This window comes from Apodemus sylvaticus, chromosome 1 (assembly GCF_947179515.1).
Source record: "Apodemus sylvaticus chromosome 1, mApoSyl1.1, whole genome shotgun sequence".
NCBI classification, from domain to species: domain Eukaryota; kingdom Metazoa; phylum Chordata; class Mammalia; order Rodentia; family Muridae; genus Apodemus; species Apodemus sylvaticus.
The window spans coordinates 20,891,447-20,906,658 of NC_067472.1; the positions used below are offsets into that span (position 1 = coordinate 20,891,447).

Here is a 15,212-nt window from a genome sequence, read left to right on the forward strand (position 1 = left end):
ATAAATGAGGTTGCTTCAGATGACTATATAATTTAAAATCTTCATGGATTGAACAAAGTACCATCCAAATATATCATGCAATTAAAAAAAAAGCCTCTTAATTCTAAAAATATACACTTAGGGTAAGTATTAAAATAGAATTGCAGGATCATTTTTATTTTTGTTTGGTTTTTAAGAGAGGCTCAGCATGTTGCTCTAGCCATGGCAGAATTCACTTTGTAGCAGACCCTGAGCTAAAATAAAAATCTAAGATTCCCCAGATTCCCCTGCGTCAGTCTCCTAACAGCTGCTGTGAGCTGCACACCCAACACAAGCGGTATGTGCTAGCACAACCGGATCATGGAATTCTCATGACTACAGACCCTTACCTGCTCTTTGACCAAGTCTAGCAAAAAATATTTGCAAGTATTTTAGAGTTGGGGGTCTCAATAATTATTTATACATGATGACATTTTTCTTTTTCTTTTATTTGTCTATCTGTCTGTCTGTCTATCTGTCTATCCATCCATCTATCTATCTATCTATCTATCTATCTATCTATCTATCTATCTATCGACTGGGTTTCTGTGTGCAGTCTTGGCTGTCTTGGAATTCACTCTGGAGAGTCTGGCCCTGATCAATTGCCTCTGCCTCCCGAGTGCTGGGATTAAAGCCACCATGCCCAGCTCCTTTTCCCAAACAGTCTTTGTTGTTTTCCTCTCAGCCATCTTCCTCTTTCCCCTCCCCCCACATGTCCTTCCTGCGTTAATTGAAGGACAGTTGGGCACCACTTGGGTTTGTGTCAAGTTCTGCCGTCACTCCTGCCTTCCTGTCCCTCTTATGAAATCACAGGAATAGTTTATGGGCAGCTATCTTTGTAGTGTCTTTTTGGAAGTCAAACAAGGTGTAACGGTAAGAAGCATGGGTAAGATTTGGGGGAATCTCCACAGAGGGGAGATCCTTAAATATTCTGACCACCAACTATGAAGTATGAAGGGTCCTTTGCCCCAGCTGGTGCCCCCACTCAGTGCTCATCTACACTCCTGGTATAAGCCAGGGTTCTTAATCCTGGTGGCTGAGGAAAGCGGGGTCCCCAATTTGTGGACCTTACCGACCCATCTTTGTTTTCAGTTTGGGCTAAGGCACACTCTTGACTCAATAAGCACCCATCTGCCCAACTTTTTCTCATTTAGTCCAACCCAGCTGCTATCCCAAATCATCGCCTTCCTGGTCTTCAGCAAGCAGCTCAGAGCAGAACATTCCTTGTGCTAGCGTCTGCCAGGGGATGGAGTCTAAGCTGAGAAGATCGAAATGTAGGTGGACATAAATGAGCATCGTGTAACAAGGGAGGATGCTGGTCTATCTTGGAGGAGTGCTCCTCCCTGGCCACAAAGTGGTCACCAGAACCTTCAGAGTTCATCCGCAGACTTCACCCTAGCTTCACGGATGAGGGTGGACCATCTTTCTTTCAGCCGGAAAGAGCCATGCTCAAATTCAGCCTCTTGCAAAATAGATGTCTTGGTGTGACAGGGACAGTGGCTTCCCACGGCCTTCTGGCACATAACTGTAAAGCCCGGGGGGGGGGGGGCATGAGGAGGGCAGTAAGTGAGGAGCAGGAGGGAGCCCTGTGGCTGGGGTTAGATGGCAGAGGAGAAGAAGTGAGAGACAGAAAGCACTCACTGCTAAGTGGCCAGGTCAGGAAAGCCCCAGGGAATGCTGAAAAGACCTTTGCTTTCCTCCTATGTGAACCAGGAAACTCTTAGGGTTAAGGGAGAGAATGGTCTTTGCTAGTTAAGGGATTGCTCTGCGTACACAGTGAGTCCCAGGGGTGGAGGAGGGAGTGGGAGGAAGACCTGGCGATGATCCAGGTGAGAGTCTGGGATGACTTACACCAGGGCGGCGGCACCATGAAGGTACAGAAACGTGAGTCTGACGGCGGGCAGTCTGAAAGTGGAACCTACAGACGTGCAAGGAAGTAGGTATGAGGTGTGAGAATGACACAGACGCCAACATAGCACCAACAGGGTCAGGCTGGAGAACCAGGGAAATGGAAATGGCGCTGACTAGTTCTTCCTGTCAATGAATGTTTTGTTTCTAGAAAGCGGTGGGCGCATGCGCGCAGAGAGCGTTGTGCGACATGGCAACAGACATTTTCTCAGGATAGAAAATTTCACATTTTAGTTTTCCCTTCTTGTTTCTGTATTAAGGTTCTGAGTGGTGTTTGTGTTTTATCCAAGTTTTTTAAAGGTAACGTTTTATTGATGTTCTGAGCGCTTCGTTGGTTTTGTTTTCCAAGACAGGGTCTCACTAGGCATCTCAGGCTGGCCTCATCTCAAACGATGAGATGACGGTCATGCCCTGTAAAGGACAGCTGTGGGTAGACGAGTGTTATCCTGTGGGGTGGGGAAAAAACCCAAGGCCAACAAAATCGATAATAGAGCTATAGAGAACTAGAACGGAGAGAACTGGAGAGGGCAGGGAGGACCTAGACCCAGGGAGTTGGGTGATACACAGAGAGATGGGGGAGTTGGGAGCAGCAGGCTCTGGGTGGCAGGGCCCTGAGAAAATGCAAAGGTGAAGGAGAAAGACTTGGAGAAAGTCACAGTACAGCGCAGACAGTGAAGGCAGAGAGACGGATGAATCAGGAAGGGGTAAGAATGGGAACTGGGATTGGGGGACGGGGCGAGCACACGGCAGCAACCAGCTGAGAGCCTGCTAGTTTGAGAAGGAACAGGAAGATGTGAGAGAACAGAGCGGTCTGAGGCTGACTGTGCAGGAACGAAAACTGGAGAGACGTGAGGAGTAATGGAGACCACAACGGTGAGGAGACACTCTTTTAGACAAGGACAAGAACAATAAGACACAAGAGAGAACACAGGCCGGGGATCTGATACCCACACTTTCATGCTGTGTGCATGCGCAACTCCTTATCTATTGACTACAAACAATAAAGATGGTCTCACAGAGCTGGGTGTGTGTGCGCATGCGCATTCATGAGCATCAAGGCAATGCACAGCCTTGGGGGCTGTCCTTAGGTGCTGTCTATCCTCTTCTGCGAGACAGTCTAAGACAGTCTCTAATTGGCCTGGAATTTGCCAAGTAGACTAGGCTGCATCCAGGGTCCTGCCTCTCCGGAGTACCAGTGTTACACACGCATGCCACTACACCTGGCTTTTCTTTTTTTAACCTGAGTTCTGGAATCAAACTCACGTGTACACGGACGGCAAGCACGTTTGCCACCGAGCTAGCTTCGCAGACCTCCTCTATGAGCATCGACTAACACAATCCATTTCAATGATCTAGTGTATCACTGAACATCCAGGAGGCAAGCTGTCAGTCACACTGTCAATGCTAGGCATTACAATAGGCAGCTAAACTCCAAGAGAGGAGGAAGGTTTAACAATGAAATTTTTATCTCCCAAGTCGGACATGAGGGTACAGAACGCCAGAGAGTCCAGAGTTCCAGGCCAAAGGTGAATTATAGGGAAAAGACTGTGTCTCAAAATGAAACAACACACGCACGCACACACACACACACACACACACACATGAATGCTTTCCTGACCAGCTCTCATCCAATGCCTTTAATAAATAGCTGGTTCAGGGGAGCATAGAGCTATAAAATGGAGACAGAAATCCAACCTGCTGCGAAGACCGGCTCACTGCTGAATCTTCTTCTCCACTCAGGATGAAAAATGAGAGCCCTTCGTCCAGCAAGACTTCAGTCTGTGGGTTAAACAGCAGCAGACCAGCGGTGAATGTTGTAATGGACACACACTGTCTGCATGTAAGGGGAGGGACGCTTTTCCATAACATGGCGGATGGCGGCTTAGTGGCAAGTAGAAAAGAACACAGCAGTTATCGCACAGCTAGCCTGGACTCATATCTCACCTTTCACCATGTGTGTGTGTGTGTGTGTGTGTGTGTGTGTGCGTGCGCACGCGCGCGTTGGTAACTCTAGAGAGAACTGAAACAGAACAAAGCCAAAATCTCCTTCTCTACTCTCTCACCCTAACCCGAGTAGTTAGAGGATTATTTCTCACTTTAATCAAAATGTTGGCTCTGACCAATGTTCTCCGTGTTCAAGTGTTCTTGTGGACACGTGCGCGCACATACACACATACCCCTTACCATCCTAATGCCACAGTATTTGATGGCATATTCTTCGTTACAGAATGATTCATAAATTCTTTTAAATTAAAAAAAAAAACCCACATACCACTTCTTTCTCATGCATATATATAACTGCCTTAAGAGAAATTTAGAGGGGACTCAGTTCCACGAAAAAGCAAAAGTCACACTAGGAATCAAACAATTTCAAAACATGCAATATGTAAAACTTTACCTTATATTCTGTTTCTATCTAGAGTCTGGCCACCATTTGCACACACAACCTGCCCACTGTCTCCTGCTTCCTGAATGCACAAGCATGCATTTAGTGTGGGGATTCTTATTTCATGGAGTCAGTTCATTTTATACTTATGCATGAGTGTGTGCTTATGTGAGTTTGTGTGCACCACGTGTGTGAAGAATTCCTGTGTTTTAATATCTGCAAAGCTAACTGTCCCACATACTTATGGCAAACCAACCAGCTCCCAGCAGTGTCTGCCCGTCTCTAATCACAGAGCCCACTGCTAACGGGACATGAAGCCACTTCTGCCATATTCTTTTACTGGAAATGATATGCATAGTTTGCACGTCTGTCTTGTACAAAGGAAAAAGCAACCTACAACTTATTTCTTCCTTTCCTCTTTGTCTTTGTCTAGGAGGGGAGAAGTGCGGTGGACTCACAGGTGAGAAGCTTGTTGAAGGGGTTGAGAGACCCATCAGCCTGAGTGACTGAACTGGCAAACTGGAGAGGAGTAAAACTGCTCTCCGAAGGCAGACATTTTTGGTTTTAATTAATTCATAAGTTTCCTTGTGGGGTTGTTCCTGCAGCCTCGCCTGTACTCTAACACAGATACTCCCTCAAATCTGAGTCATTTCAAAAATGCAATTGCACACACACTGTAGCACCAAGTCTGTAAGTTTGGTAGCATCTCGAAGGCTATTAGAATAATTCACCGGGAGGTTCTTAGGTGATTGCAGAGTCCTCAGTTCCTAGGTAAGCAAACTGAAACCCGGTTCCTATGCCAGGAACACAAACGGTAGTTTCCAATTACAAAGTGCCAGCTACCTCCTGACACAGGATTTTACGTCACTCTCCCAATTTGCTGAGTCAGATATTTTCTCTGCCTTACCTCTTCAGGCATGCCGTGATTGATTGCCCTTCATTCGTCCCTGGTGGACCCCTAATCACCTGTCATCGGGAGATGCCCAACTCTTGAGTTGCTATCTGCTCGCAAAAACTGGATTTTGGTGTCAACCACACAGTTCCACAGTTTAACCCAAAGTCATTGAGTTGTAAGCTAAAAAGGGGGTGAATTCTTGTTGTGTAAGTTATACCTCCATAAAGATGTCTTTAAGAAGTATTTTTTAAAGAGTTACTCACCTTAGACCATCGACTAGTCTTTGTATCTGTGAGCAGCTCAGCTGAGGGCTTGTCACCTTGACTGATCTGAAACACAAATTTTACAGAAAATTCACATAAAAAATTCCTCAATGTTTTTTAATGGTGTGTTCACACACACACACACACATTTATCTTTACCTAAGATGTCATATATAATAATACTATAACCAGAATAACCAGATTGACTTCTCTGGGGTTAGGTTTAATATCATGGGGGTGGGGGTGGGGTAACGTGGTGGTTAGTCTTATGTCAACTTGACCCAAGCTAGAGTCATTGGAGAGGAGGAAACCTCAGTTGAGAAATGGCTTCCATAAGATCTGGCTGTAGACAAACCTGTAGGGAATTTCCTTAATTAGTAATTGGTGGAAGAGGGCCCAGCCCATTGTGGGTGGTAACACCCCCTGGGTGGGTGGTCCTGGGCGCTGTAAGAAGGCAGGCTGAGCAAGCCATGGCAGCAAGCTAGTAAGCCACACTCGTTCATGGCCTCTGCATCAGCTCCTGCCTCCGGGTTCCTGCCATGCTTGAGTTCCTGTTGTGACTTCTTTCACTGATAAACAGTGATAGAGAAGTGTAAGCCAAAAAAAAAAAAGGAAAGAAAGAAAGAAAGAAAGAAAGAAAGAAAGAAAGAAAAAAGAAAGAAAAAAGAAAGAAAAAAGAAAGAAAAAAGAAAGAAAAAAGAAAGAAAAAAGAAAAGAAAAAATAAAAAAAAAAGCTCTTGCTTCCCAACCTGCTTTTCTGCTTTTCAATTGTATTTCATCAATGCAATTGAAACTCTAACTACAACACGGTATTAAGACATGAAAGCAAAAGGAAATAGAAGGAAAGAAAAAATGGAGCAGGCTAGAAGGAGAGGCTTTTTCAAACTGAAGCCTCGTAAGGCAACTTCAGCTCTTAACAATAAAAAAGCATTTTTGTGATCCATGTCCCACTTAAAACAGACATTCTGAAAACAGGGGAAAGCCATGAAAAGCATTACCTTAGCGTTTTTCAGTTTTTCTCTTACTTTGCCTCTCAGTGTCTCTGTTATGTTTCGATTTTCTTCTGCATTTAAAGCAAGACGTCAGCATTACATGGAGTTCACTTCATTTTACTATAATTAATCAGCAGTGACAGTGAAAGCACTCATTGTGTATCTTAGCTGCAACTGTGCCCACCCATCATGATGAGCAGAGAGAAGCGGTCACAGTCTCAGGAGCACTTGGGAGGCTGAGCCTCTTCTCCCTTCTTATCGGGAACAAGCAGTTTTATCTATGATAAAATGTGTTTCTTTTGCAACATTTTCTCTACCCTTTGCCACCTTCCCTTGCTGCTTTATCAGGTAGGAGCCAGTCTTTCTTGTGGACGAGCAAAGCATGAAACAGCTCAGACAAACAACCTCTGATGCTGTTTTGTTAGAAAAAAAATTCCTTGTGAATATTTGTATTCCATCTAGAAAGCCCTGGGACATGATTGAAAATCAAAGCCACATTGTGTTGTTGTGGTGGTGGTGATTGTGGTTGCTGTTGCTGTTGTTGTGGCAGTGGAGGTGGTTGTTGTTATTGTTGTGGTGGTGGTAGTGGTTGTGGTTGTGGTTGTTGTGGTTGTTGCTGTTGTTGTTGTTGTGGTGGTGGTGGTGGCGCTTGTTGTGGCTGCTGTTGTTGTTGAAGTGGAAGAATGGAACTGGAAAGGCAGTGTGGACCTTCCAAGCTATTTGTTGCTTTCTGCTACTCATAGGATGAACGAGAAAGACAGTAATTGTGCAGTTCTGAATACAATTTTTAGAAGGAAGTTGAACTGGTTGTGTTCTCTTGAGTTGGTCTTTTCCTCCTGCTCTTGTCAAGTACTTGTAAGTTGTTCTGGTAGGAATAAGGAGTAAGACTAGAGCTAAGTCACAGAGGTCTTCTGAAGCAGGTTCTGCATCTGCACACACCTAAGGTCTAACCCAGTCTCAGGCACCATCTACACATACCTAAGGTCTAACCCAGTCTCAGGCACCATCTATACATACCTAAGGTCTAACCCAGTCTCAGGTACCATCCACACATACCTAAGGTCTAACCCAGTCTTGGGCACCATCCACACATACCTAAGGTCTAACCCAGTCTTGGGCACCACTGAATCCTCCATGTGCATAGTTAATGATAAAGAGAGTGGAACATGGTGAGTTCAATGTCTATGTATTTGCCTTGGGCCCATCTTATATCGTGTAGGAAGTCTAGTTTATGTTTACTCTCTAGAATGTTGAGGTGCAGGGATGGAAATAATCATTACATCCTTAAAAGCTAAAACCCAAGGATATGGGAACTGTGGCACGTGGCAGGAGAACCTTTTGACAGACGCCTGTCCGTTATCTCTTCTGTGCTGCTGTTTGCTGCTCCTGACATCTGTGGGGGAAGCAGGCAAGGTTAGGAGACATCTGGCAGTTACAGAAGAGCTTGTCTTATGTCAGTCAGATCCAACATCATTGCCTATAAAACATCCACTCACACTCTCTTGTCTGTCTGCTCAAAGTCGGAGTATTTACTAACCTAGATGAATTCTTTATATATGATTTATTTTAAAATGAAGTCATTGCCACCTGAAATCTCAAAAAAAAAAAAAAAAAAAAACCCAAAAACAAGAAACATTAAAATCGGATCAAGGCTTAGCTCTTTGTGTTTATTTACTGCTTGCCTCCAGAATCTTCTGGAACAGTCTGGTGAAATTAAACATGGCCAACATCCCACGAGTGTCACTGCTTGAGGGATTTCTCTGCAGCACCTGACCAGGCAGACACCTTCCTTCCTGAAAACTATCTATATGTTGCCTCCAATTCTTAACTGTCCCCCCCCCCCCCATATCTTCAGTGGCCACCCTGCTCCCAAGCACAGAAAGGAGAGTATACACAAGGCTTGGGTAAGTGTGTGCTGGCATGGCCTCCCAAATGTGTGTGTCCAGCTCTGACTTCCCTCTCACATGTGAAAAAACAGTCCAGCTCCCTCCTGGTAGGAGGAGCCGAGGGCCGTTACTGTTTTTCAGTATGTGAAAGTGAACATTTTCAGTCTTTCAGAGCTCAGTCTTATAAAGTGACTGCTCTCACTCTCTAGTGATTTGGAGTCTGAGTTTGTTTTAAACTTTAAATTTAAGATATATAATAGCAACGACTCTTGAAAAAATTGTACCTGCTGACCAAAATAGCCTGAAGCTGGCACGGGAAAAGTAAAAAAGATACATCTTAGCTTCACAGTTGAATTGAAAATGAGAATTCAGGGGCAGTGAGGTAGCTCAGGGGGTGAAGGTGCTTGTCACCAGTGCTGGGTCCCCAAGTTCTGTCCCTGGGAGCCACACGGTAGAGCAAAAGACCCAGTTCCTACAAGTTGTCCTCCAACATCCTCCAATACATATGCTATGGCATACATATGTATGTGTGAATACACACCCAAACACATACTTACATACATACATACATACATATATACATATACACATAAATATATTAACATTTTTAAAGAATGGACTTTTGTTGAAAATCAAAACAGGATATCAAACACTCCCAATTTTTAAAAGATTACTGTAACAGAATCTAGTCAATAGATTTTATGGAAGAATTTCAAAGTCTGCCAGTGACTCTTGATCATGGCTAAAACTCCTAAGGTCACCATGAGTGTATATGCCCATCTCACTAATCACAAACCTCAAGACAACTGAAGACACCAGTGTAGTGACTCCTGAGGTGATGGAGGATTACTGACCTTGGTAAGAGACTGGTAAGGAGACCTAGCTTTAATGCCCAACAATTTTATCAAACATTGCTCAACTGGGAGGGCATTCTGACCTACCTTGTTTGGATTAAGGAGACTGGCAGCCCTTCTCCCACCCACAGAGGAAGCGTTAACTGACAGGCCCTGGGAAGGACAGAGCAATGTACATCCCAACTTGGAGGAAGTGCTGCTGAGAACACAGCCTGCTCATTTCTTTGCTTGTTGATATCTGCTGGTGTTCCATTGTTCTTAGCTCATTAAAGCCTTAGCAAATACAAAACGATCAAAAGAATTCCTTGTTATCACATCATAGAAGACACTTGCAATGGACAGCAGCTGAAACCCTGGAAATTACCAACACTTGGAGATGGAAATGTATTCTCTCAAAAAAAAAAAAAAAAAACAAAAAACAAAAAATAGTGCATCCTTGAAGAACTGAGGGAGGAGACGTAAATGTTCTTAAAGTCCACTTAAAATGAAAGCACAGTTTATCCAACTATAGGATTTGCTAAGGAAGATTTACAGGTAAAAAGGCTCATCATAGTTTGACAGATATAAAAGTCTTTAAATCCGAGAATTCCCAAATAAATAACATGCTGATTTACTTCAAGGTCTTAGGAAAACAAGAATCAGCCAGACATAAATATTGTTAGCAGACACAGATCAGGGCAGCAGAAATTAATAATAGAATGAAGACTAAAATAACGATATACATAATCAATCATATAAGGAGTTGATTCTTTGGGGAAAAAATAAACAAGACTGCTAAGCCCTTTTGATAGTTAATCTTGGTCGTCAACTTGAACGAATCTGAGATGAACTAAGAAACAGACATTCCATTGGGTGGGTCATTGAGGATGTTTCCCAGACAGATCAGCTGAGGGGAAGGCCCCTTCTCAAATGCGTGGCATCTTAGAGCAGCCTGGATCTCATATAAAGAGAGCCAAAGTCACAGCTTTCGCTTCTCTCCTTGAGATGAGTGCATCTGCCCTGCGGCTGTCACAGCTGCTACTGCCCTTGGCTGACCTCAGGACCGAGTTTCCTCAGTCTCCCAATACCCATACTCATACCCATATAGTTGGGTGGGCTCGGGACCCAGCTATAAGCCCATACAGCTGGAGCTGCCCAGTGTTTGAAAGAGGTGTCAAAACATACATTGCAAAATAAAAAAATAAAAGACAGTATCTTCAACAAATGATGCTAGGAAAACCATATGTTTATATATAGAATGATCCTCATCTTTTTCCTTATTTCAAAAATCAGCTCCAAGTAGGTCAAAGACCTTAGTGTAACCTTTAAACTGCTAGACAAACTGTTGGGCTTTTCTAGAAAACATGGATAAACATTACAAGATAGAAGCATAGGCAAAGGCCTTCTGAAAAGGACTCCAACAGAAGAGAAAATGATCACCGGAATTGATTAATAGTATTGTGTGACATCAAAGGGCTGCAAAGAAAATAACTGGTTAAGGAAAGACAGCCTAGCGTCAGTCGGTAAAGAACTGCAAAGTTGCACACTAGTCGGTCCCTTCATCAGCCAACAGAGGCTCCGTGCTCTCCACAGCTTTCAAAAACAAGAACTGTGACTTGCCGGCCAATATCTGGAAAAGCACTAGAAATGTCCAGCCACCAGGGAAATTGGCATGAGATTTTTATCTCATTCCTGCCAGAAAGGCCACCCTGAGAGAATAAACAGCAACATAATCAGGCTTTGGGTATGTGGAGAACGAAGAACCCTCATGCACTGGTGGGGAGTGAAAACTGGGGCAGCCACTAGGGAAGGCAGTATGCAGACTCTTCGAGAAAACCTGCAGACGAAATGAAAATATGATCCGGCTATCCTATTCCTGGAATAGAACCAACTCAAGTCAACATGCTGAAGGCATTCACAGCCAGGCATGGTGGTGTGTGCCTCTAATCCCACACTCAGGAGGCAGAGGCAGTCGGATCTCCGTACAGTCAACAGCCAGGGTGATGGATAAAAAACTGTGTCAAAAAAGACAAAACAAAAGCCAAAGCATTTTTGGGTATTGTGTTTATTCTTGTCCTACTCATGGGCAGAAATGGCCTCCAGCGGATGAATTCATAAGATAAATTCCCATTGCCTGGGAGGGGAGGAGGGGATGTGTCTAATGACCCCTGTAAGCCTAGTACTCTTCAATGCTATCATAACCGAGTTGTTTACACACTGCTTAAAAATCAGAAGGTATAACAGAGAGCATAAAAGTAATGGAATGCAAATGAGCAGCGTTCAGGGAACCGTACATCTTGGTAAAATGCTATAAAAACCTGTATTTTTTAAAGCCCTCAAAAAATTCATTAATACTTTACCTTTTTAAAAATCTCTTCTCTTCTCTTTGAAATTTTTTTCATGATGACTCTTTTACTTTCACGATCTAAATAAAGAAGAATGAGAAACCATGTTAGTAAAACAAGACTGTTATGACAGGATTAAAAAGCATAGTAGGGGCTGGAGAGATGGCTCAGCAGTCAAGAGCCCAGGCTGCTCTTCCAGAGGACCCAGGTTTGATTTCCCCCTGCCCACGTGGCAGCTCACAACCTTTTTTAACTCTAGTCCCTAGGCATCTAGTGCCCCCTGCTGGCCTCTCTGGGCAGTGCATGCACATGGTCCACAAGACATACTTGTGGGCAAAACACATAAACACATCCTGGGCATATACCCAGAAGATGCTCCAACATGTAATAAGAACACATGCTCCACTATGTTCATAGCTGCATTATTTATAATAGACAGAAGCTGGAAAGAACCAATATTTCCTTCAACAGAGGAATAGATAGAGAAAATGTGGTATATTTACACAATGGAGTACTCTTCGGCTATTAAAAACGATGAATTAATGAAATTCTTTTTTTTATTCTATATATTCTTTATTTACATTTCAAATGATTTCCCCTTTTCAGTCTCCCCACTCCCCAAAAGTCCCATAAGCCCTCTTCCCTCCCCCTGTTCCCCCATCTACCCCTTCCCACTTCCCTGTTCTGGTATTCCCCTATACTTCTGCACTGAGTCTTTCCAGAACCAGGGGCCACTACTCCGTTCTTCTTGGACATCATTTAGTATGTGGATTATGTCTTGGGTATTCAAAGTTTCTAGGCTAATATCCACTTATCAGTGAGTGCATACCATGATTGATCTTTTGAGACTGGGTTACCTCACTTAGTATGATGCTCTCCAGCTCCATCCATTTGTCTAAGAATTTCATGAATTCATTGTTTCTAGCTGAATAGTACTCCATTGTGTAAATATACCACATTTTTTGTATCCATTCCTCCATTGAAGGACACCTGGGTTCTTTCCAGCTTCTGGCTACTACAAATAGGGCTGCTATGAATATAGTGGAGCATGTGTTCTTATCGCATGACAGGGAATCCTCTGGGTATATGCCCAGGAGTGGTATAGCAGGGTCCTTTGGAAGTGTAATGCTCAATTTTCTCCATATCCTCACCAGCACCTGCTGTCTCCTGAGTTTTTGACCTTAGCCATTCTGACTGGTGTGAGGTGAAATCTCAGGTTGTTTTGATTTGCATTTCCCTAATGATTAATGATGTTGAACATTTCTTAAGGTGCTTCTCAGCCATCCGAAGTTCTTCATGTGAAAATTCTTTGTTTAGCTCCGTACCCCACTTTTTAATGGGGTTATTTGTTTCTCTGGGTTCTACTTTCTTGAGTTCTTTGTATATATTAGATATTAGCCCTCTGTCGGATTTAGGGTTGGTGAAGATCCTTTCCCAATCTGTTGGTTAATGTTTTGTCCTTTTGACAGTGTCCTTTGCCTTACAGAAACTTTGTAGTTTTATGAGGTCCCATTTGTCAATTCTTGAACTTAGAGCACAAGCTATTGGTGTTTTGTTCAGGAACTTTCCCCCTGTGCCCATGTCCTCAAGGGTCTCCCCCAGTTTCTTTTCTATTAGTTTCGGTGTGTCAGGTTTTATGTGGAGGTCCTTGATCCACTTGGAGTTGATCTTAGTACAAGGAGATTAAAATGGATCGATTCACATTCTTCTGCATGCTGACCTCCAGTTGAACTAGCACCATTTGTTGAAAAGGCTATCTTTTTTCCACTGGATGCTTTCAGCTCCTTTGTCGAAGATCAAGAGACCATAGGTGTGTGGGTTCATTTCTGGGTCTTCAATCCTATTCCATTGATTGGCTTGCCTGACATTGTACCAATGCCATGCAGTTTTTATTACTATTGCTCTGTAGTAATGTTTGAGGTCTGGGATACTGATTCCCCCAGAAGTTCTTTTACCGTTGAGAATAGTTTTAGCTATACTGTTTTTTTTTTTTTTTTTTTTTTTTTTTTTTTTTTTTTTTTGTTATTCCGGATGAATTTGAGAATTGCTCTTTCTAGCTCTATGAAGAACTGAGTTGGGATTTTGATGGGGATTGCATTGAATCTGTAGATTGCTTTTGGCAAGATGGCCATTTTAACTATATTAATCCTGCCAATCCATGAGCATGGAAGATTTTTCCATTTTCTGAGGTCTTCTTCGATTTCCTTCTTCAGAGATCTGAAGTTCTTGTCATATAGGTCTTTCATTTGTTTGGTTAGAGTCACCCCAAGATATCAGACCTTCAAAGAAGACTTAACACCAATACTCTTCAAACTATTCCACCAAATAGAAACAGAAGGAACACTACCCAACTCCTTCTACGAAGCCACAATTATGCTAATACCAAAACCACACAAAGATTCAACTAAGAAAGAGAATTTCAGGCCAATTTCCCTTATGACTATCGATGCAAAAATACTCAATAAAATTCTTGCCCACCGAATCCAAGAACACATCAAAACGATCATCCACCATGATCAAGTAGGCTTCATCCCAGGGATGCAGGGATGGTTCAATATACTGGGGTGAATTAATGAAATTCTTAGGCAAATGAATGGAACTAGAAAATTTCATCCTGAGTGAGATAACCCAGTCACAAAAGAACACACATGGTGTGCACTCTCTGATAAGTGGATTTTAGCCCAGAAGCTCAGGATACCCAAGATACAATTTACAGACCACGTGAAGCTCAAGAAGAAGGAAGACCAAAGTGTGAGTGCTTCAGTTCTTCTGGGAGGGGAACAAAATACTCACAGGAGTAAATATGGAGATAAAGTGTAGAGCAGAGACTGAAGGAAAGGTCATCCAGAGACTGTCCTACCTGGGGATCCATCCCATATACAATCACCAAACCCTGGCACTATTGTGGATGCCAAGAAATGCTTGCTGAAAGGAGCCTGATATGGCTGTCTCCTGAGAGGTCCTGCCAGAGCCTTGCAGATACAGAGGCAGATTCTTAAAGTCAACCATTGGACTGAGTGGGGGGGGGTCTCCAATGGAGGAGACAGAGAAAGGACTGAAGAAGCTGAAGGGGTTTGCAACCTCATACATAGGAAGAACAACAATATCAACCAACCAGACCCCCCCCCCCCAAAGATCCCAGGGACTAAGCCACCAACCAAGAGGTATGCATGGCTCTGGTTGCATATGTATCAGATGATTGCCTTGTCAGGCTTCAGTGAGAGGAGAGGTCCTTGGTCCTATGAAGGCTGGATAGATGTACCAGTATAGGGGAATTGAGGGCGGGGAGGCAGAAGTGGGGTGGGTGGAGGAACACCCTCATAGAAGCAGGGGTAGGGGGAATAGGATGGCGGTTTCTGGGAGGGGGGGAAACCAGGAAAGAGGATAACATTTGAATTGTAAATAAAGAAAATATCCAATGAAAAAGAATAGAATTAAAAAAAGATACAAAAAGCAAGATGAAAATATTGTCACTTTGCTCTACCTACAATATCTCACTATACTGATAAAAATACAAAAGAAATAATCATTGCCTTCAATATTTAATACTCATATGTTCTTAGCTTTTAGTCTTTAATAGAAATTTTGGTAATTGTCTGATGTAGCAATTTTCTCTGAGACAAAACCTTCCATCATGGACAGAAGTTCCTTAGAGCACAGGATGTTTTAAAGGAACGTTAAAATGT

The 15,212-nt window shown here is 43.2% G+C and overlaps 1 protein-coding gene across 1 annotated transcript in view; it reads right to left on the reverse strand.

Moving 5' to 3' along the window:
• Cc2d2b (coiled-coil and C2 domain containing 2B) overlaps positions 1–11,583 on the reverse strand; it is a 70,364-nt gene extending 58,781 nt beyond the window's left edge. The window contains exons 1-5 of the mRNA XM_052172314.1: positions 11,542–11,583; positions 7,798–7,855; positions 6,469–6,533; positions 5,471–5,536; positions 3,622–3,705 (exon numbers count right to left, since the gene is read on the reverse strand). Coding sequence (XP_052028274.1) covers positions 3,622–3,705; positions 5,471–5,536; positions 6,469–6,533; positions 7,798–7,855; positions 11,542–11,583 — 315 coding nt within the window. The remainder of the gene's footprint in view (positions 1–3,621; positions 3,706–5,470; positions 5,537–6,468; positions 6,534–7,797; positions 7,856–11,541) is intronic.
• Positions 11,584–15,212: the final 3,629 nt, after the last annotated feature.